This window comes from Puntigrus tetrazona, unplaced genomic scaffold (genome assembly GCF_018831695.1).
Source record: "Puntigrus tetrazona isolate hp1 unplaced genomic scaffold, ASM1883169v1 S000000647, whole genome shotgun sequence".
Lineage (NCBI taxonomy): Eukaryota > Metazoa > Chordata > Actinopteri > Cypriniformes > Cyprinidae > Puntigrus > Puntigrus tetrazona.
Window position 1 is genome coordinate 39,686 of NW_025048268.1, and position 22,839 is coordinate 62,524.

General features: G+C 37.1%; 1 protein-coding gene and 2 pseudogenes across 1 annotated transcript; 2 read left to right on the forward strand and 1 right to left on the reverse strand.

Annotated features, from left to right (window-relative positions):
* The first annotated feature begins 2,510 nt into the window (after positions 1–2,510).
* LOC122334830 (L-selectin-like) lies at positions 2,511–3,577 on the forward strand. The gene is made up of 2 exons (XM_043232730.1): positions 2,511–3,270; positions 3,428–3,577. The coding sequence occupies exons 1-2, from the start codon at positions 2,542–2,544 to the stop codon at positions 3,428–3,430; spliced, it is 732 nt and encodes a 243-aa protein (XP_043088665.1). The 5' UTR covers positions 2,511–2,541; the 3' UTR covers positions 3,431–3,577.
* Positions 3,578–12,579: 9,002 nt separating this feature from the next.
* On the reverse strand, positions 12,580–14,225 carry LOC122334811 (annotated as a pseudogene).
* A 2,032-nt stretch (positions 14,226–16,257) lies between these two features.
* LOC122334826 lies at positions 16,258–17,656 on the forward strand (annotated as a pseudogene).
* Positions 17,657–22,839: the final 5,183 nt, after the last annotated feature.

Below are 22,839 nucleotides of genomic sequence, written 5' to 3' on the forward strand. Positions count from 1 at the left end.
TCTGGTCAAAGCCACATCCACTCTGACTGGCAGTGACTGTGAACAATGCACAAAGTCCATAACCAAATATCATACTCCACATAATTTTGAATGAATGTATGTCCAATTATTGCTCTCTAACTTAACCAATACAGTGGATTTTTACTGATGCACCTGTGTTCAGGTCAGTCATGGCCTATTTAAGGTAATCCTAACCCCAAACAACGCATTGTTTTACATTGTAAACAGCGATAAGATTAATGTAAAACATTGATTACTATGACTCAGAAAATCAAATGACTGCATTTGCATTGTTCCATTCATTTAGCCCTTCAGAATCCCTGTTCAAAACATTATGTACAGACGTGGACAAAATTGTTGGTACCCTTTAGTCAATGAAAGAAAAAGTCACAGTGGTCACAGAAATAACTGTTATCTGACAAAAGTAATAATAAATAAAAATTCTATAAATGTTAACCAATGAAAGTCAGACATTGTTTTTCAACCATGCTTCAACAGAATTATTTAAAAAAATAAACTCACGAAACAGGCATGGACAAAAATGATGGTACCCTAGAAAACACTGAAAATAATGTGACCAAAGGGACATGTTAATTCAAGGTGTGTCCACTAATTAGCATCACAGGTGTCTACAACCTTGTAATCAGCCATTGGGCCTATATATATGGCTCAGGTAATCACTGTGTTGTTTGGTGATATGGTGTGTACCACACTCGACATGGACCAGAGGAAGCAAAGGAAAGAGTTGTCTCAAGAGATCAGAAAGAAAATTATAGACAAGCATGTTAAAGGTAAAGGCTATAAGACCATCTCCAAGCAACTAGATGTTCCTGTGACTACAGTTGCACATATTATTCAGAAGTTTAAGATCCATGGGACTGTAGCCAACCTCCTGGACGTGGCGCAGGAGGAAAATTGATGACAAATCTAAGAGACGGATAATCCGAATGGTAACAAAAGAGCCTAGAAAGACTTCTAAAGAGATTCAAGGTGAACTTCATGCTCAAGGAACATCAGTGTCAGATCGCACCATCCGTCGTTGTTTGAGCCAAAGTGGACTACATGGGAGACGACCAAGGAGGACACCATTGTTGAAAACGAATCATAAAAAGCAAGACTGGAATATGCCAAACTACATGTTGACAAGCCACAAAGCTTCTGGGAGAATGTCCTGTGGACAGATGAGACAAAAATCAGAAGTTTTTGCCAAGGCACATCAGCTGTATGTTCACAGACGAAAAAATGAAGCATATCAAGAAAAGAACACTGTCCCTACTGTGAAACATGGAGGAGGCTCTGTTATGTTCTGGGGCTGCTTTGCTGCGTCTGGCACAGGGTGTCTTGAATCTGTGCAGGGTACAATGAAATCTCAAGACTATCAAGGAATTCTAGAGAGAAATGTACTAGCCAGTGTCAGAAAGCTTGGTCTCAGTCGCAGGTCATGGGTCTTGCAACAGGACAATGACCCAAAACACACCGCTAAAAACACCCAAGAATGGCTAAGAGGAAAAAAATTGGACTATTGTAAAGTGGCCTTCTATGAGCTCTGACCTCAATCCTATTGAGCATCTTTGGAAGGAGCTGAAACATGCAGTCTGGAAAAGGCACCCTTCAAACCGGACACAACTGGAGCAGTTTGCTCATGAGGAGTGGGCCAAAATACCTGCTGAGAGGTGCAGAAGTCTCATTGACAGTTACAGGAAGCGTTTGATTGCAGTGATTGCCTCAAAGGTTGCACAACAAAATATTAAGTTAGGGGTACCATCATTTTTGTCAGGTCTGTTTCATGAGTTTATTTTTTTAATAATTCTGTTGAAGCATGGTTGAAAAACAATGTCTGACTTTCATTGGTTAACATTTATAGAATTTTATTTATTATTACTTTTGTCAGATTAAAGTTATTTCTGTGACCATTGTGAGTTTTCTTTCATTGACCAAAGGGTACCAACAATTTTGTCCACGTCTGTATATGCAAAAACAAATAAAGTGTCGTCTGAAATTCTCTTCTGATGTGATTTTACAATTTATATGTACAATATATATGATGTGTAGTACAGTATTTCAGAGACTACTGGGAAAAAAACAGCAAGTGGCAGTTCTTTGGCTGAAAAAGCCTTGCTGATAAAAGCAGTAAGAGGATAATGGCCATAGTTCAAGTTAAATGAAAGGCAGAACCCAAAAGCCACAGACAGGGATGCAAAAACGTACAGCTCATCACATCAAACTCGTTCGAACTTGACTCTCATCGTGGATGTGCAGCCCACAGATTTGCAGCGTCTTTCTTGTATCTTTCATCTATCTTTCCTGGTTTCCAAAATCTTGTCGAATCGATGGCGCAAACTTTTAAGGCAGTTCTGAAGGCAAGCACGGTACTTAGCGAGGTAAGTTTTCATGTCCTTCAAATAAACAAATCTACTACACACTGTCGTATCTGCACTGCGTCGATGATGCTTTTGCATGTTGCAGGTCAGAGCCCCAGGAAGGCAATAAACTGTTCGGTGCTCAACCATCCTTAAACCAAAGCAGCTCACTGCAGCAGAGATGAAGCGGAGTCTCGCTGGACTTTTCCTGTTTGTCCTTGGACTGAATGCACAAATATATAGGACATATGTTTACGTTTCCACTCCATTGAACTGGACTCAAGCTTATAAATACTGTAAAACGTACTATACAGACCTGTCCGCCATAACTAGCCAGGAGCAAAATCAGCAAATGCTAGCAAGTTCAGGAGTAGGATTCGATAAAGCTTGGATTGGTCTGCACAAAACAACTGGAAAACCAAACAGCTTGGCATGGACTACTGAAGAATCTTTTATCTTCACTAAGTTATACAATATTGACAAGGTTTACAGCTGCGCATATGCTACAGAGACGGAGTGGTATATGGCTTATTGCCTAAATGTGCTTCCTTTCTTTTGCCATATCGACTATTATTTGTGGCTTGTAACGGCAAACATGGCTTGGGAAGATGCCCTTGACTTCTGTAGGCATTGGTACACTGATTTGGCCAGTTCAACAGACCAGTATCAGTGGGAAATTCTGCAGGATAGAAGCAAAGCTTCCACGACGGAAAGCGTGTGGACAGGATTGCGTTTCCTGGAGGGAGAGTGGTACTGGGTGAGTATCACTTTCACATACATCCCGTTTAGGACCTGGATGCCATCGTGCCCTGAAGAGCCGTACCGCTGTGGAGCTCTGAACAACCAAACAGCGCAGTGGGAGATAAGAGACTGCGAGGAGAAGCTCAACTTCTTCTGTTACCAGCTAAAAGTGAGTAACATTAATTGATTTATACCTTTTTCACATTAAATTTAACAGTAATAGAAAATTTCATGGGTTCATTCTTGAATAAACATCTAAAAATACTTATATGACTATTTTTGCTTACCCGTTTTATAATAATAATGAAGATTGGTTGATGTCACAGTAGGTGAGAAGAGGAGGAAGTTCAGCTTTACACAGGTTTTCCAGCAGATCAACACCAAATAACTGTGGACAAGCTGCAACTTTTGTCAATCAGACCAGATTTGAAGAATATATCAATTGTTTCATAATTTGAATGTTATCAAACTTTTAAACTCTTTAAAAAGTGTGTTGTTTATGCTTTGTTTTAAATTACCTACATGACATGAATATTTTAAGCGTTCAGATGTTTATAAAACTTTAAATGTTCTGAAATTTAGAGATTTAATATTATTGTCAATTCTTTTTAATGCATAATATATAATATTAATGCATAGAATTTGAAACAGTAAAATGAATTATTTGTAGTGAGTAGAAACTTTAACCTGCATTAATAAATACAGTTTAAGTATTTTTTATCAGCCTAACCATGGCATTAAAAACATATATTTGATGAACAAATCTATTATTCTACATTTTTAATATAATTGTAAAAGGTCCCACTTTATGGCATGGTACACAAGCCTTTTTGCTATGAAGTCTTGATTTTTATAAAGTAAATGTGAGAATGACTTTTACATAATTAGTAATATTTCAAGATGAGCATTTACTGAACTAAAGCAAGACTTTGAAAAATCACGGTGAAATGTATCAAATATGATATATTTTTATTTTTAAGCATCATCGTGTTGAATTTATATGTTGAAATTATATCTGTTGTTCCCTAAAAAATACAAAAAGAAATAAAAAGAGCTTTAATTAAAAATTAATAAAATTTAATATAACCTTAGTTAGACATAGAAAGATATAGATTACAATATTTATATGCATTTATGTAATTATTAGCTAGTACAATTTTTATCTTACTTTTATCTTACCACAAAAATAATCGCCTGCACCAAAGTGCATATTTAGTTCCCCATATATATTTTAATTATCCACAAGTATGTCCACAAGTAGAAAGTTATTTTAAAATCTTACTCACGCCTGCACCCACACATATTCTAAAGACTATTATACAAAAGAATCAACGAGTGACCCTACCTTGGTGTAAAATACTGTAAATACAGTACAATTTATTTTAAGTACTTTATATAACAAATAGCCTACATTTACATATAATTGTATCCCAGTTGTAACTTTAGTATACTGAACCAATATACTCAAAGTCTGCTTAATGCACAGATTTCAACTAAAGATATACTGAAAGGCATGTAATTGTGCTAAAGTTGAACTATTTACTTTAGGTAAGCCACACTATAAATATCATTTAAAGACAGGAGTAGAGACATTAAATCACTTTTTAGGCTTATTATTAAGACATGCATTGTGCTTACGTATGTTATTATTATTATTATTATTATTACATTTTATTTAATTTTTTTAGATTTGAACTGTAGGTAGTAGGCTATGACATAAATGCTTTTTAAATTTATATTAGATTTTTATTAGGGTATTTAAACTTCTAGCATACAGCGGTATGTTTTGTTTACGACTGTCCTGAACAAAGGACACTCATGAAGAAAAGATTTTTCTTTTGTGTGTGAGGCGGGACAGAGGCAAGGTTTTCTTTTCCTTTTCTTATTATTATTATGCTTACAGCTCCTAGTTTGACCTATTTAATGTTCTTTTAGTGTTTACATCGATTTTTTAAAAACTAAGCAGGCACAAGCCTGGCCACCAAAAGCCTTTCTGAGTAATGCTCAGCACCGCCCCCTTACGTCCGCAAAAGTATCTGCTTTAAGATAAACCTGATATATGTATGAAGACTCACCAGAAGATGGAGTGAGAGATGTCATTCTACCACAGAACAAAATAGCAAATGAAACATTACTGTATTTTGTTTTAAATGAACACTACTGATACTTTTTTTCCCAGACCGCTTTTAACAGCAGTCGTCCTAAAAGATTTGTGAAAACTACCATGCATTTATGAAAAGGAATACAAGATTTAGAAATGTACATTTTCAATGTTTAGGCCTATGGTTATTGTTCCTTTGCTAAATATAATAACCTTCTATTAATAAATGTTTTTGTTTGAACTGGTGAAACTGGTTTTGGATTGTCTTATATGTAATTATGTATTATTGTGAATATTTTCCCTTCTGCAATAAGAGTTCTGATTCCAAGAATGTTTGTATCTTCAAATTATGTCAAAGAAAGAAAGTCATATTATTTTATTATCTTATGTTTTGTTTACAAAATTGACAAATAGGAGAAATGTAGGAGCTTTAGAAAACTGCAGTTTATGTGCATGCAAACATACACTGATCAGCTGCAACATTAAAACCATTGACAGGTGATGTATGTTTTTTACAATGTTATGTCATTATATCATCATAATTGTACCTGTCAAAAGGATGGGACAGCAAGTGAACAGTCAGTTCTTAAATTTCATGTTGTTGAATGGGCAAACCTTGTGGGGTGTTCCCATTATATCAAAATTGGAGCAAAAAAGGACAACCAGTGAGCCAGCATCTGATTATGGAGTACCTTTAATCATGAAATGTTTGATGAAACCATTCTACGATTCAGTGCACTTCAATGGACTCCAAATGGTTGAAGGTCAAAATTACAGTTTCAGTGCAGCTTCAAAGAGCTATAAACAACACCAGACAATGATATTGGACAATAAGGGTCCTATCTAGTGAAATGATCGCTCATTATAAAAAAAAAATAAAATCTATTCTGCCATGCACATAATATGTCATTACATTTAGAAAGTCAAGCGTGACATAAGTGGAAGTACCCAGTCTGTGAAATGTCACGATTTGACTATTTTTTGACGATTAGTTTTGAAAAAGAAAATTCACTGTTGCCACCATTTTGTGAGTGTAAACCGGTGCGTCCTCCTTCTCAGTCACAGAGGCAGTGTTGTGATCCCCCTTTAAGACACCCAAAGGGTTAACGGTCATCAAGACTCAATCCAAAAACTGAGCGAGTGATGAATGTGGAGCTTCATGTTTACACTGAGACGTGAACTGATTTAACAGTTGATTGAAGCAATCAAAACATCTCTATAAAAATAATGTCCGGTAAATACGAACAGTGAGCAATGGCCAAAAACTCCCTAACATAGTTTTCTAAACGATCGAGTGCTTTGTTACAGGGATTCTTGCTGTGTCCATACCTGACCAGTGTCCACTTGAACAGCTTCTAGATCCATGTTTGGCCGAGTGTTCTGTAATGAGGCGAGAAGCGTGCGGATACAAGTGCAAAGCTTTATTCAAAAACATGGTCAAAACAGGCAGGGTCAAGACTATGTCAAACAGGAGGAAATCTGAGAGGGAGAAACTGCCATATAAAGTGTGTGAGTGATTTCATGCAGGTAAGTGCAATCAGGTGTGTGCGTGTGTCATCACTGCAATGGATGATGGGAATTAAAGTCAGAGTGAAATACAACGGTTGTGTGGTGAGTGAATGAAAGTTTGTGGACTGGATTTGTGACATAAATTGGGCTACATTGATTTATTAATTATTTCAACTAAAAATTGTTAAAGTGTACGTCAGCTGTTTGAGCTCAACACTGCTAAATAAAGTGCATGAATTTATTTTCATAAATATGTAATAGTTTTGAGAAATGTCTAGCATCAGTCGTTTACAGATCCCACATGATTTGATAACTCATCTAATAAGCCACATTTAAATCCAGATTCCAAGCATATCTGTTTTACTTTGCAATTACTGAATGATCGCTGAATCTTATTCATGTATGCTTTTTATTATTAACATTCATAATAGATGCACTTTAAATGGCTTATCATAACATTAGAGATATTCGAATGCTTTAATGAAGAGAATCCCACTGCTTTTAATGAAATTTGATTATATTTTCCTGCAAATAGATTTTTGTTTTTAAATAAATCAAGATCATCTGATAGCTGTTTTTTTGTTCTCTTTCTCTCTTATTTGTATGTCTTTGAAATGTTACACAGTTCTCATCTATTAGATGACAATTTGCTAAAAGAGATTGCGTTATCTCTCACATCACATACCAACGAATCTCTTCTGAGGTGAAAAAGGTATCTGTATTCATCATAATCATAAACAATGTTAGTAGAGGACAAATTAGTAGAGAAAAGACCATATTGATAGGCTGATTATTTAGTGACCACAATTTTCTGGTCGGCAAAGCAGAAGAAAAATGTTTATGGAGATAATAACAATGGAAAGTCAATGGAGGTGGTATGAGTATATTAGAACAATCAAAAGTCAAAACCAGTTGATAAATAAAAACAGCGACCAAACCCAAAACAGAAGGTAAAATAAGCATAAAATAAGCATAGAAAGAAATGCTAACAAAATGAAACAAAACCGTTCCCTTTGCTTGTAATAACCAGCTGTAGTGCTGTCGTGTTAGCTGATAAATGCAAGAAATAAAACCAAAATGTTGAATGGTTAATGCTCATAAAAGAATCAGTGATTTCCTCTTTGTTGCAGAGAAATGTGGCTGTGCTTGTTTTCTGTTAAGAAAGACATATTTGTAAATTACTGAACAAGTTTATGCATTTTATTGATATTGTAAATAATTGGTTACTTTAGAATAAGGCATCATCTGCAGATTAAGTCAAAGCAATTTTCACATTATTCATTACTTGCCTTTAATTAGAGAAACAAAGAAAGTTGAGTTTCTCCTCACAGTCTCTGTTCTCCCATCTCTCTGTCTTGGTGTTGCGGGCTCCACAGCGGTACGGCTCACGTGGACACGACGGCAGAGGAAGGTTGTTTTGAGCGTTTATCACGTTCAGCCAAAACCAGCCTCCATCCAGAAAGCGCAGGCCTGTCCAAACCCTGTCTGTCTGGGCATTTTTAGTCTCACTTTTAATCTGGTTTACTGGCCACCCGAAATGAAAAGAAGCCAGATCGTTGTAGTTAGATCTGCAGAACACCAGAGCTTCCTCCCATGTCTTATTCTCCTGCACCAGAATGATGTTCACGTGGCAGAAGAAAGGAAATGTATTCAAACATGATGTTTTTTTCCAACGGTCCACGTAAATGAATGCACAATAAGGTGGATTGTCAAGTAGGTATTGTGCAGCTTTAGCACTGATATCCTCAGACTTCAGTGCTTTGCAGATGTTTTCTTGGCTGTTGATCCAACTGAAATTGTATGTTCCTCCAGCTGCCTCTTCAAGCATGTTAAGTTCCTCATAGTTAGAGACTACTGACAGGTTTTTATAAAACTGTTTGCAATAATCCTGAGCAACAGCACAGGTCACTGAAGCAGGCATATAAATGTGCACTTTAACTCCAGTACTGCATGTTGTTAGTTCTTGGAGGACAAACAGGAGAAGTCCGGTAAGAATCATCTTCATCTCTGCTGTAGTGAGCTGCTTTGGTCTAAGGATTGTTGAGGACTGAACCGTTTATCACCTTCACTGCGCTGCTGACACGAAACATTCAAATCCTTGGCACATCTATTTTGTTTATTTAAACAAGTTGGAAAGTAAAATGTAGCATCATAAAAAGACTTCTACGTTTTTGAAGGAAATGTATTCAAATAAGTATAGTCCAAAAAGAGAATTCCTCTGTCTACGTTATTACTGTGTATATTAACTACATAAAGCCCTTCACATGAAAGAACATGAATTAGAAGTATTGCACACTGGTGCAAAGATGAAATGACTGAATGAATTGTTTGAATATGATACATTTCAGAAAATAAACAAAAAACAGCTAATTGTTTGCTACCAAAAGGTGGCTCTACAAAATGCTAAAATTCATAATGAAAAAGACATGTATAGTTTCTACAATTCCCATCTGTAACTTTATTTTATGCACCAAAGAAAGAGTAACAAAACAGACAATAAACATACCATATATATATATATATTTTTTTAAACTGTCTGGTTTTGTTCACCTGCTGGAGTGTCCACAAAACTTCATTAAGGGGTACTCCACCCGGACTGTCGTTCTCTCGGTTTGAGGGCATCAAAGGGGCTTGAGTGGGCTCATCATTTACAGGTCTCGCGGAGGAGACGGATGCACCGGAGCGTGATCATAAGATGGTGGTAACAAATGCAGAATGCAAAATGGCGGACATCATGGCGCCCCGTCATGTCACAGCTGGAGTCTATTCAAGCCATCAACGGTAACCACAAGCCAAGTCAAGGTGATCTTGGTCACCACAAGCCAAGCTATAGTTCATAAGCCAAGTCAAGTCACTACTGAGGTTCATGAGCAAATTCTTCAGTTTCCCATGATTCAAATCACATTATTGCAGATCTGCAACAGCCAAGTCAGTCTGATACTGATTTTCACCCGTCAGGTCAAATCATCTCTGATCATTCTGTGCCGCGTCACGTCTACAATGTTATGTTCACCAGCTGGAGTGCCCACAAATTTCACAAACTTCGCGGGGAACATAGAAACATAGAAGTGTTTGTTTTTGCCAACCCTGTTTGCTGTATCTCAACCGTGCCTATTTTCAACATGTCTTGCAATAAAGCTTGGCATATGGATCTGCACATCTCAAACCTTCCTTCATAACATCCGCTTCAATATTAGGGCTATTAAAATAATTACAAAGCTCAGGATTTTTAATATAGCGTGCAACAGCAAATCGTTCACTAATCGTACATCTGGCTACAACAAATCAAGACACTCCAATATTTTATTTATTTTTAATGAAAAAGAAACTGATTCAAATATAGTAGACAAAAAAAAACAATGTTTTAAACAACAAATGTATAAAATAACTAAGATACTCTAATCGATAATCTAAATACATGTGTCAAGCTACTGTACATCTATTGAGCGATCCAGTTGATTTGAATTCTTTGCAGCAGAATGGATGGAGAAATGCAAATAGACTTTTCTGAGAATTTTAATATATCAGCCCGATCAAGTTACTATCATGTTAATGTTTGACTGCATCTTTCATTCAAACACAAACAGCAGTGGCATTGCCCTGAACAACAGATTGTTCGTCAAGCATAAGCTGAAAAAACACAAACAAATGTAGCCGTTTGCATTGTTTTTCATCCAACTCTGTTTTTCATCCAATGAAAATCCACATCTGCAATCATTCAAATGAGAAATGATGATTTGCCTTTGCGTCCATTTACATCTCTTAGAATGAACATGATGTCATCGGTTATTGCACCATATTCAGTACTGACCGATTATTTATTCATATATATTCTTATTGAAATACCCTTTGCAGTAATGAAGTACACCGTGTTTGCCCATGCCTCTTCTATAATGTAAAAAAGGCTATGCTTTATAGCAATGGGTTATAAATATAATTAATTATTATGAAAATACCAGAGATGGCTTGAATATAAATTAGTCATATAAATATGAATTTAAAACTTTTCTGTCTTCTTTTTATTCAGTTATAGCGATCAGTCAGCAATAATGATGCCTTTTTTTTCATATTATATGGCTAATTTATTCTGTTGTGGGTATTTTTTAAAGATATCAGCAGAATTCTAATTGATTTGGCACCTGTTTAATGCATATAAAAAAACAATACCCAAGCCTTGCATTAGCCTGGTTCTTTCGCCTCCTTACTGCCCTCTGCAGGTTGACACGAGTCCCATGCAGAACCTGATTTTGCTGAGTTCAGCATCTTCCTGGATTAACATCTTTGTTAGAACATTGCGAGTAGCCAATCAGATTTGAAGAAACAGTTTATAGTTTTTGTGAAGTTTAGGCTTGGTGCTTGTGTCAGCGTTTGGTGCTTGTACATCAGTATCATTCATCTATCATTTCCTCTGATTTTAAGCAATACTCTTGGGTAATGAATCCAGACATTTAGTTGTTCCAGGGTCAGCAAAATATGTTGACTCAGAAACATGTATAACTCAGCAATATCAGGACGTGCTCCCTCTTGCTCTCTTGGACTCAGCTGGAATACTTTCTCCTGACCAGGAAAGCAGGGGTGATTTGTAGTCGAGTTTGTTAATGCAGTGGGAAAATTACAATAATTTAAAGAACACATATGCATCCCATTCTAATAAACTCTCTTCTGTTTAAAATGCATTACACCAAATCTCACGCAGAGGCAATGGGTTTGCGGTTTTATATTTTTGTTTTTGTTTTAAGCTAGGTTTGCAAGACTGGTCAAAGTTCATTCAAACAAGTTTAGGACTGTGTCTCAATCACATTGAAGTCGCCTGACCAACAGACTATTTGTCAAACTTGAACTAAAAATTACTCAAAAAAACTGAAATATACATTATTTTCCAAGTAACAATTTCTTTTTTTTTTTTTAATGATAACCCTGGATCTGTACAGCAAAACACCTCTACTACTACATGTTGGTGATTGTTATTTCTTGGTGATTTGCTTTCTCCCCCAGCATCCACACAAAGCTAAAAATCCTTATTATGGGCCAGCCATTAGCTCCCCTTTTTATCCTCTAGCTAACCAAGAAGCTGTTTTCTGAATTTCCTGTTAATCCTGCTCACCCTATGAGTAAAACCATTCAGAGAATCTTAGTCAAATTCCCTACACTCTCAAACTAATTCTATATTTTTACCTTAAATGTTACATGAATAGTTTTAGATTAACTGTTTTTCATTTGATTATGTCATAGAATACAAAGGATTTGTAGTGATTTCTCTCATTAAATTTCTCTCATACCATTTTAATTCAAATCAAAGTTTGTAATGTTGTGGCTTTTTCTCATAGCTGGTTGATTTGTTAAAATCTTTAACAAAGACATTTTCAAAATCTCATAAAAAATACTTTAACATTCGCATGTTTTTTCAAATCATGTGAATTTAGTTTTGACTTCATCTTATATATTAATACATAAGAGATAATTAACATATCAATAATTTCTGGGCCTTTAGTCTGTTTATTTAAATGTATTATTTCTTCTTATGCTTTTTATTTCCGTTTACACTTGCGTTTTCCCTTTTCGTAACTAGGTGAATGAGATGCAGCTGTATGTGTGCAATCAGTGCAGTGGATCACTGGATGTAGACCAGCGTCATGTGTAACAGTCTGTGTGGTCTGAGAGTCAACACAATGGGCTGACAAAGACTGACCTCTGTTGGTAATTGGACAGAAGTCCATGCACCAAATTTGTGACAAATAATCCGATAATTATAAAAAACGTTGATTGGCAACTAGCTAAAATAATAGATTCCATCCAAAGATCACAGATAGATTTTTTATTTGATTTATTTCTTTAAAATATTTCTTATTTCTGAGAGCGTTTCCCTGTCCTAATTAAAAAAAATCTGCTACTTTAAATTATTAAATTAATACAATTAATATATACATATATACAATTCTATTTAGCTCGGGTTTCAGCTGGCGCTGCATGTTCAGCTCCTCCAGCATCTACACAGAGCTCCTCACAGACTGAAGAAGAGGAGAGAAAGCTGATGTTCTTCTCCTCTTTTCTTTTGGTGCCCAGAGGAAGCTGTTCTCTACAGTTTCTGTGTCAGTACAAATCATTCAAGCCATTTATCTAGACTGATCCTGACCATACAACCCAACCAAAGACTGCAGTGATTGTGATTTCTGTAAAGTCATTGTCCACCTGTTCAGTTTAACCAGGGGTGGAGCTCAATGTCATCTAAAGTGGGCCGATCTGCCGCCGCTGCACTGAGACACGCGCTGATCAACTGACGGCACTCTGTTACACACAACACAGCACTTGTGTTCAGCAACACAAAACAACAAACAGGAGTCACAGGATTTGTGTCTCTTGCCTGTAGACAGCTTTCGAGGGAAGCGCAGTATGCTTTTGGAGGTGACTCTCCGTGTGACTCTGAAGGGCAACCACCCGCACAGGATTTTATAGAGAGTCACCCCGACTGACCAAACAGTAGCCGGTCCTGCATGATAGCGACGCTGACCGAACCATTCAGGAGGGGCGTACTGAAGAGTGCCTGAGAGACACAGCAACAACAGAAAGACTCCAGTCCAAAATATCTTTCAACGGTTTCTCTTTGTTTGATCATCATCTACGTACAAACACATCCACAGAGTGATGTAGAGAGATCTTTCCTGCTGTAACGATAAAACTACCTGAAAACCATCTGTAGGCCGAGTCCTTTACTAGGTCTCCACAGCCAAAGTCCAGCAGCTTGACTTCATGTGAGTCCGTGGAAATCAGCAGGTTCTGGGGCTTGACGTCCCGGTGCAGGACTCCGCGGCTCTCGCAGTGTTTCAACGCGCTGATGAGCTGCAGCAGCACTTTCTTGGCCAGGCTCTCATCCAGGTAGCCGTTCTCCTCACAGAAACTCTGGAGATCTTGGCAAGGAACCGGACGCTCCAGGATCATGATGTATTGAGCGGGACTGTCAAACCACTCCACGAGCTGCAGGACATTGGGGCAGGCAGGAGCTGAATTCACCAGAGTCATCAATGCCACCTCCAGCGGCAGCCGGCCATGTCCTTCCTGCAGGGACAAATGCTGCGTTATATCCAGATGCGTTCAAACCAATGAGAAACAGAACAGATTCACTCACAACTTTCAGTCTCCTCTCTGCGGCGTGACTTTAGAGACATATTTGATGGCAACCTGTAGACAGAACAAGCTCCTGTATAACATATACTGATCTCAATTCTTAGGCTTCTTGAATGAATAACAGAAGGAAATGTCTTACTGGCAGTCCATCAGATCTGCGTGTCCCAGCAAACACAGAGCCGAATCCACCTCTTCCCAGCAATGAACCCTTCACATATGTTCCTGTAACATAAGATCACAAGAAATGTCTGCGAGAGAAAACACGTTGTAGTATCTAACACTGTTCAGTAACAAGTCTTCTCATAATCTGAGCCTGATTTCTTTAATGTAAGTCTATACTGACCTCTGCGAGAGCGTTTGGCAGGTCTTCTGCATGAGGTGGATGGACGCTGATCTTCCTGACTGCCGCTCTGCCACTTCCTCTTCCTGTTAGTCTGATCCGCTGACACAGAAACGGCCAACTCAGAAGGTAGAGGAGCTATATAGCCAGGCAGCTCTTGACTCGGTGTCTGGGTTTGGTTTGGCAGCGGTTCCTGGTCGTGGTCACCAGAGACACGTCTCCCAACCTCCTGAACAGCAGCGCTCCTGGATCTGGAGCGGCCTGAAGATGGAGCATTTCATCCATACAATAACTAAAGGTCCTTTTATAATAACCAGATATCACATAACAATAACACAAATAATAAACAACTGAAATATAAAACACTCACCGCGTCTTTCAGCCATGTGAGCCATTTAAACCAAACCAAACCAAAAAAATAAAATTTAAATAAAATTTAAATAAAATAAAATAAAATAACTGACCAAACTAATGAAATGAATGAACGAACAAGCAAATAAATACTGTCCTCAGAAATACTCCTCTGAAGTAGAAACAATTAAATACGCCTCCGAACTTCTTCCAAATGAAAAAAATAATATAATAAAAGTGTTCTCAGAAATAATCTGAACTCTCTGCGTATAGAAGTCCAAAATCCCAGTTTTGCGCAGAAAATACTCTCCAAAAGTCTTTGAAGTCGTCTCGTCTCGTCTCTCAAAACAGTGTTTATATTTTCAGCCGGAATTCATATCATTACACTCGTTGCTATGACGACGTCGCGTGCGTACGTCAGTTTTATTCACAAATAGACCTAGTTACATCAAATATCAAATATTGATCCATGATTAGGATGGTTTGCGTTTTTTCAGATTTTTTATTTATTATTTTTATATGTAAGCTATTTATTATCACTATTATTATTATTATTATTATTATTATTATTATTATTATTATTATTATTATTATTATTATTATTATTATCCGTATATTTATATTGTTTTATTATAAGCTCTGGCTAAATTAAAACAGCCTTTTCTCCACATCATTGTCAAAATTATCTTCATACACGATCAATTTTGTTAGTAGTAGAAAAGTCTCTATTCCCTTAACTGAAAATATGAATTTGATGAATATCAATATGAGTAAGTGTAGACGTAATAAATATTATTTGAACGGGATTTTGAGATTAAAAACAAATATTTAAGTTATTATTAACAACATAAGTTAACTGCGGTTTTATATTCATATTTTTATGGACTAGCTAAGGGAAACGATCAGGTCACGTGATTCGAATACGCACACAATAAATATATGACGACAATGTTAAATCGATTAAATTAATTTTTAATAAAATACTCAATCACTTCAAATGAAAAAGTATATATGTGATTAACATATGTGATTATATATGCTTTTTTTTTTTTTTTTTTATTTTGCTATAAGCCTATGCGCGCTCACGCACTCGGTCTGTTGGGTTCGAATTTTAGTTGCTATAGCGACGAGTGCATCTGGAGGCCATCGCTGTCTTATGAGAGATGAGGCGACTTCAAAGAGACTTTTGCAGATAATTATCCTGAGAATACTTATTTAACCGTTCTTCTCTTAATTTTGAAGAAGTTTGGAGGGTTTTTTTCTACTTTGGTTGGTGTATTTCCGAGGACAGTATACATTTATTATTTCATTCGCTAATTGATTTAGCTTGTTGCTATTTTGTTATTTTTCTTGCTTTGTATTTGTATTTATTGGAGTTTGGTTTGGTTTAAATGGCTCACATGGCTGAAAGACGCGGTGAGTGTTTTATATTTCAGTTGTTTATTATTTGTGTTATTGTTATGTGATATCTGGTTATTATAAAAGGACCTTTAGTTATTGTATGGATGAAATGCTCCATCTTCAGGCCGCTCCAGATCCAGGAGTGCTGCTGTTCAGGAGGTTGGGAGACGTGTCTCTGGTGACCACGACCAGGAACCGCTGCCAAACCAAACCCAGACACCGAGTCAAGAGCTGCCTGGCTATATAGCTCCTCTACCTTCTGAGTTGGCCGTTTCTGTGTCAGCGGATCAGACTAACAGGAAGAGGAAGTGGCAGAGCGGCAGTCAGGAGATCAGCGTCCATCCACCTCATGCAGAAGACCTGCCAAACGCTCTCGCAGAGGTCAGTATAGACTTACATTAAAGAAATCAGGCTCAGATTATGAGAAGACTTGTTACTGAACAGTGTTAGATACTACAACGTGTTTTCTCTCGCAGACATTTCTTGTGATCTTATGTTACAGGAACATATGTGAAGGGTTCATTGCTGGGAAGAGGTGGATTCGGCTCTGTGTTTGCTGGGACACGCAGATCTGATGGACTGCCAGTAAGACATTTCCTTCTGTTATTCATTCAAGAAGCCTAAGAATTGAGATCAGTATATGTTATACAGGAGCTTGTTCTGTCTACAGGTTGCCATCAAATATGTCTCTAAAGTCACGCCGCAGAGGAGACTGAAAGTTGTGAGTGAATCTGTTCTGTTTCTCATTGGTTTGAACGCATCTGGATATAACGCAGCATTTGTCCCTGCAGGAAGGACATGGCCGGCTGCCGCTGGAGGTGGCATTGATGACTCTGGTGAATTCAGCTCCTGCCTGCCCCAATGTCCTGCAGCTCGTGGAGTGGTTTGACAGTCCCGCTCAATACATCATGATCCTGGAGCGTCCGGTTCCTTGCCAAGATCTCCAGAGTTTCTGTGAGGAGAACGGCTACCTGGATGAGAGCCTGGCCAAGAAAGTGCTGCAGCAGCTCATCAGCGCGTTGAAACACTGCGAGAGCCGCGGAGTCCTGCACCGGGACGTCAAGCCCCAGAACCTGCTGATTTCCACGGACTCACATGAAGTCAAGCTGCTGGACTTTGGCTGTGGAGACCTAGTAAAGGACTCGGCCTACAGATGGTTTTCAGGTAGTTTTATCGTTACAGCAGGAAAGATCTCTCTACATCACTCTGTGGATGTGTTTGTACGTAGATGATGATCAAACAAAGAGAAACCGTTGAAAGATATTTCAGACTGGAGTCTTTCTGTTGTTGCTGTGTCTCTCAGGCACTCTTCAGTACGCCCCTCCTGAATGGTTCGGTCAGCGTCGCTATCATGCAGGACCGGCTACTGTTTGGTCAGTCGGGGTGACTCTCTATAAAATCCTGTGCGGGTGGTTGCCCTTCAGAGTCACACGGAGAGTCACCTCCAAAAGCATACTGCGCTTCCCTCGAAAGCTGTCTACAGGCAAGAGACACAAATCCTGTGACTCCTGTTTGTTGTTTTGTGTTGCTGAACACAAGTGCTGTGTTGTGTGTAACAGAGTGCCGTCAGTTGATCAGCGCGTGTCTCAGTGCAGCGGCGGCAGATCGGCCCACTTTAGATGACATTGAGCTCCACCCCTGGTTAAACTGAACAGGTGGACAATGACTTTACAGAAATCACAATCACTGCGGTCTTTGGTTGGGTTGTATGGTCAGGATCAGTCTAGATAAATGGCTTGAATGATTGATTGTACTGACACAGAAACTGTAGAGAACAGCTTCCTCTGGGCACCAAAAGAAAAGAGGAGAAGAACATCAGCTTTCTCTCCTCTTCTTCAGTCTGTGAGGAGCTCTGTGTAGATGCTGGAGGAGCTGAACATGCAGCGCCAGCTGAAACCCGAGCTCTGATGGGATCAGATAGAAGCTAAATATAATTGTATATATATGTATATATTAATTGTATTAATAAATAATTTGATTTTGTTTTGTATTTAAAGCAGCATAATGTGCTTTTATAATTGAGACAGGAAAAGCACCCAGAAAAATAAATCAAATCAAAGGTCAAATCTATCCAGTAGTTGATGACAAATAAATAAATACACACACACACACATATATATATATATATATATATATATATATATATATATATATACATATATAAAGGAACAAGTGGAAACACATCAGAAGAAACAAAATTCATTCATTGTATCTTACGAATAAATAATCAAAACTAAACTCAAATGACATAAAACATGCAAATGTTAAAGGAGAGAGCAACAGCATCCACCCACTTTGTTCTGAAATCCATTTCATGAGATTTTGAAAATGTCTTAAAGTTTTTCACAAACTTTAATTTGAAGTAAAACAGCATTTAAACAGTATTTGGACAAATAATATGCATGTACTGTACATAAAAATGTTTAACTAGTTTGTGTAAGGAAATTGACTGTGACTACAAACATATTTTAAAATATGCATTTATAATAATACAAATAATGCATTAAATAAAAAAGTCAAAATACAAAAAATTACAAAAACATAGAATGTGAATAGTGATCAGTCAAAAAGTTTAATTATTGTTGCGGCCTTGGCTTTAGTCATCATAGTAATCACTGAATATTTGAAAGATACCACAAGCGTAAAACTCTGAATTTAAACAGTCGATAGCAAATACTTAACAACGCATACATACAGCTCATTCAGAAGCACCAGACTGTCGGAGCAAAGACTTCACTGACAGTTTTTGTTTTTTACAGCCTTTGCACGCACCTTTTTTTATATTCCCCCAGGTTAACAAAGCTGTTGTCCATAAAATGTGTTGCACAAATTCACAAAAAAACATCTGGGTTAAGTTGTAAGCAATCTTAATGATTCCTAACTATACTTTCAGAAAGGCCAAATAAAGCTCTTTTACGTTCACACAGAAACAGCTTCTCGTGACATGGCTGCATCAAAACTGTTGTGCTTTCTGAAGCCATGAACATTCGGGCTGCGTTATGCAAATATTCTTGACGTAGAGATTTGGGAGCATGTTCAAATGAGCAGTTTTACGGGGGGTTGGTAGATTTTATAAAGAATATCTCTTTAAGTTTGACATTTTAGTCTCTGCAACTTTTAGGGATTTAGGGATCGTATCCATGTTCTAGAGCTTGTAAAACCTTCACATTTTTAATATTTACTCAATATATTAAACTGTTACACCAAAAAGTCTTCTGGGCATGAGTTCGGGACGGTGATGGTGGACATGTTTTTCTTGTGGTCATCACAGTATTTATGAACTTCAGTCCAGATAATCTGACATTTATTCAGTCCAAAGTCAAACAGGACAAGTCCAGTGAGAGCCATCTCCATTTTTGCTGCAGTGCGGTGCTTTGGTTGAAGGATGTTGAGCACTGAGCAGTTTATCACCTTCACTGAGCTGCTGACGGGCAGCAGTTTATTTAAAACAACTAAACCAAACTGGGAAGTCTTCATCTTTGTTGACCCTGGAACAACATTGTGATTAGCCAATCTGATCTGAAGAAACAGTTTATAGTTTTTGTGAAGTTGAGTCTTGCAATCAGTGTTTTCTCTGATTTTATTTCCTCTGATTTTATGGGTAAAGTTGGGTTTAAGTATAAAGATAAGGTCAAAATTACATTTTTTTTATTGAAATGTTGTTCCAGAACACATATAACTCAGCAATGTCAAAAAGTAGCTAAATATAATAATTGGTGTATCAGCACAGAATATGTATAATCCATGGTGCTATAATTTATCATGCTCATGCTAAAAAATGTACATTTAGACAAAGGCAAATCCTAATTTGTCTTATTTGAATGAGGATTGTGGTGTGGATTTTTTTGCATGCAGAAATGGATGAACAACAATGCAAAGAACGGCTACATTTGTTTGCGTTTGTTTTTCATTTCAGGTTTGACAAACAGTCTGGTCAAGCCACTTCAATGTGACTGAAACAGGCTTTGTGTGTTTGAATGAATTTGAACTTTGAATGGCCGATACAGTCCTACAGACATGGTTTAAAACAGCTAAAATATAAAAGCACAGGACCTCTGTGTGAGATTTGGTGTAATGCAGTTTAAACAGAAGACAGCTTCATTAAAAGAACAGTTTACCCAAAAAGGTAATTTAGGTTGTTTATTACACCACAAACTACTCACTCCCAAGCCAACCTAGCTGTATACAACTTTCCTCTTTCAGACAAAAACAATTGGAGTTTTTTATTTTCAATTTATCCTGGCTCTTCCAAGCTTGGTAATGCTGCTGAGTAGCGAACATTATTTGCGATCTCCACAAATCAGATATATCCACAAGCACTGCGTCATAAAACTATACGTCTCCAGGGGGATATCACATGTCTTCTGAAGCAGATCGATGGGTTTTTGTAAATTAAAATATGTAAAACGTAAATAACTGACTAAATGAGTGCTGATCTGTGGTAAATAACCTGGATTAGCCAAAAGAGATTTTTTTAAGTCAATGATTTAGATGATTTAGGCTTGTTAATGATATATAATGTCTTTTTCCATAATCTACATATAAGCCTTAAGCACTTGGACCCTGGTAATCATTGCTTGCAGCTATATTTTTTTATATATCTTTTTCTTGTGTGCATAAAATAACTGAACTTGAATACATATCATTTATAGGGATTACATAAACTTATTCTGCTTGATGTTTGACTTTCATATAAAACGGCATTTGAACACATGAACAGTTAGATTTGGGTATTACTTTCACGTGAAGGGTTTCGTGCAGATAATCACCGATATAGATAGAGATGTCCTTATACAGTAGGTCTTTAATATCTTTTCTTCAGAAATGTAAACTTCTTTTTTTAAATAGCCAGATATCTGACTACCCAACTTAAGTAAACAAAACAGATGCTGTAGGATTTGAATGTTTCGTGTCAGCAGCTCAGTGAAGGTGATAAACGGTTCAGTCCTCAACAATCCTTAGACCAAAGCAGCTCACTACAGCAGAGATGAAGATGATTCTTACCGGACTTCTCCTGTTTGTCCTTCAAGAACTAACAACATACAGTACTGGAGTTAAAGTGCACTTTACGTGACCACTCCACTGACCTGTGCTGTTGCTCAGGGGTTTTGTGAAGAGTTTTATAAAAATATGTCTGTCATCTCTAACAATGATGACTTTAAGATGCTTGAAGAGGCAGCTGGAGGAACGTATGGTGACAGTTGGATCAACAGTGAGAAAAACTCATGCAAGTTACTGAAGTACGAGGACACCATTACCTCCGTGGTGGGAATCCTTCTAGAAAATCTCCCTTTTTGTATAGACACTCTTGGGGATCGTTGGAAACGAGCTTCATGTTCGAATAAATATCCTTTCTTCTGCCACGTGAACTTCATTCTGGTGCAGGAGAATAAGACATGGGAGGAAGCTCTGGTATTCTGCAGGTCTAACTACACCGATCTGGCTTCTTTTCATTTCGGGTGGCCAGTAAACCAGATTAAAAGTGAGACTAAAAATGTCCAGACAGACAGGATTTGGACAGGCCTACGCTTCTTGTATGGACACTGGTTTTGGCTGAACGTGAAGAATGTACAGAACAACCTTCCTCTGCCGTCGTGTCCACCTGAGCCGTACCGCTGTGGAGCCCGCAACACCAAGACAGAGAGATGGGAGAACAGAGACTGTGAGGAGAAACTCAACTTCATTTGTATCAAGAAATAAAGGCAAGTAAACAAAAGTTTTCATCTCATCTGAAGATTACGTTTGATTCTATCTATGTGAAAAATATATAGTGAAATATACAGTTAACTCACTTTCTCTTCTGTTGTCAGATGAAGATGAGTGTCTCCTCACGCTTCAGCTGTTCTTTTGATGCGGTTCTGCTCTGATTTCATGGTGTCCCTCTCTTTGGTCGCCAATTGTGTCCAACCGGTTCTTAAGATGTAATTTAAATTGTGTTGAATTGAGTAATTATTGTTGAAGTGATTAGTATAATTTTTCTATTCTTTAAAATATATATTTAAATGTAACTTTAAAAAACTAAATACATTTTTAGTCAAACACCAACTTCATTGTGTGAAATATATAACAGATTTCAATTTTATTGGCTTTTTAGAATATTTAGAGATTTTATGAAGGTATTGTATGAGGTTATTATGCCAGGCTTTATAATGTCAGTGAGTGACTGCTAAGTTCAAAAGGTTCATCCATCCATCTTAAACATACTTAACACGGCTCTGGTGGGTTAATAAATGCCTTCTGATTTCACTACACTTTATATAGTACAATAACTAGCTTCCGGTCAAACAGGCGTACAGAACTGACTTAACTTTCACAAAGTAGGATGTAGCTTAGAATGTCATGACAGCATTTTGCTGAAACATGTTTTTGTAAAATATGCTTTGTATCAGAAAGCCTCTATCTGTGTTGAATAGAGCTTCAAAAACTTTACTTTAAAAGTAAAGTAGATGGACAAAGCAGTTTATATAAAGGTTTATATAAATGAGTTAAATAGCTCATTAAAACTTTAAATGTGTGGCAATTAACCTAAATTTAACCTAAACCTGTAATTTTTACATAGTTTAAAAACAAAGAACACAAAAAGAACAGACTTGTGTACCGTTACAGACACTGTTACTATGTTCTCTCTTCAAACACTACAGACCTCCTTTATCTAACACACATGAAGATTAAACACGAGCATGTCTTCCCTTTACTTAAAACATAGATTATATCACTTATTCCCTAAATGTACTCCCTTAAAGCAGTCTGTTGCAAAGCATGCAGGGAAATATAGATAGTAAACTGACCATTTTAATTCTGTTAGGTACAGTGAACAGAATAAAACTCTTTTGTTTTAAGTGTTTAAACATTCTATCTGCATTACAAATATTTACTAAAATATTAAAAATACTAAAAAAATTATAGATTTAATC

Coding starts and splice junctions, on each gene's coding strand:
- LOC122334830 (XM_043232730.1), top strand. CDS start 2,542: ATGAAGCGGAGTCTCGCTGGACTTTTCCTGTTTGTCCTTGGACTGAAT.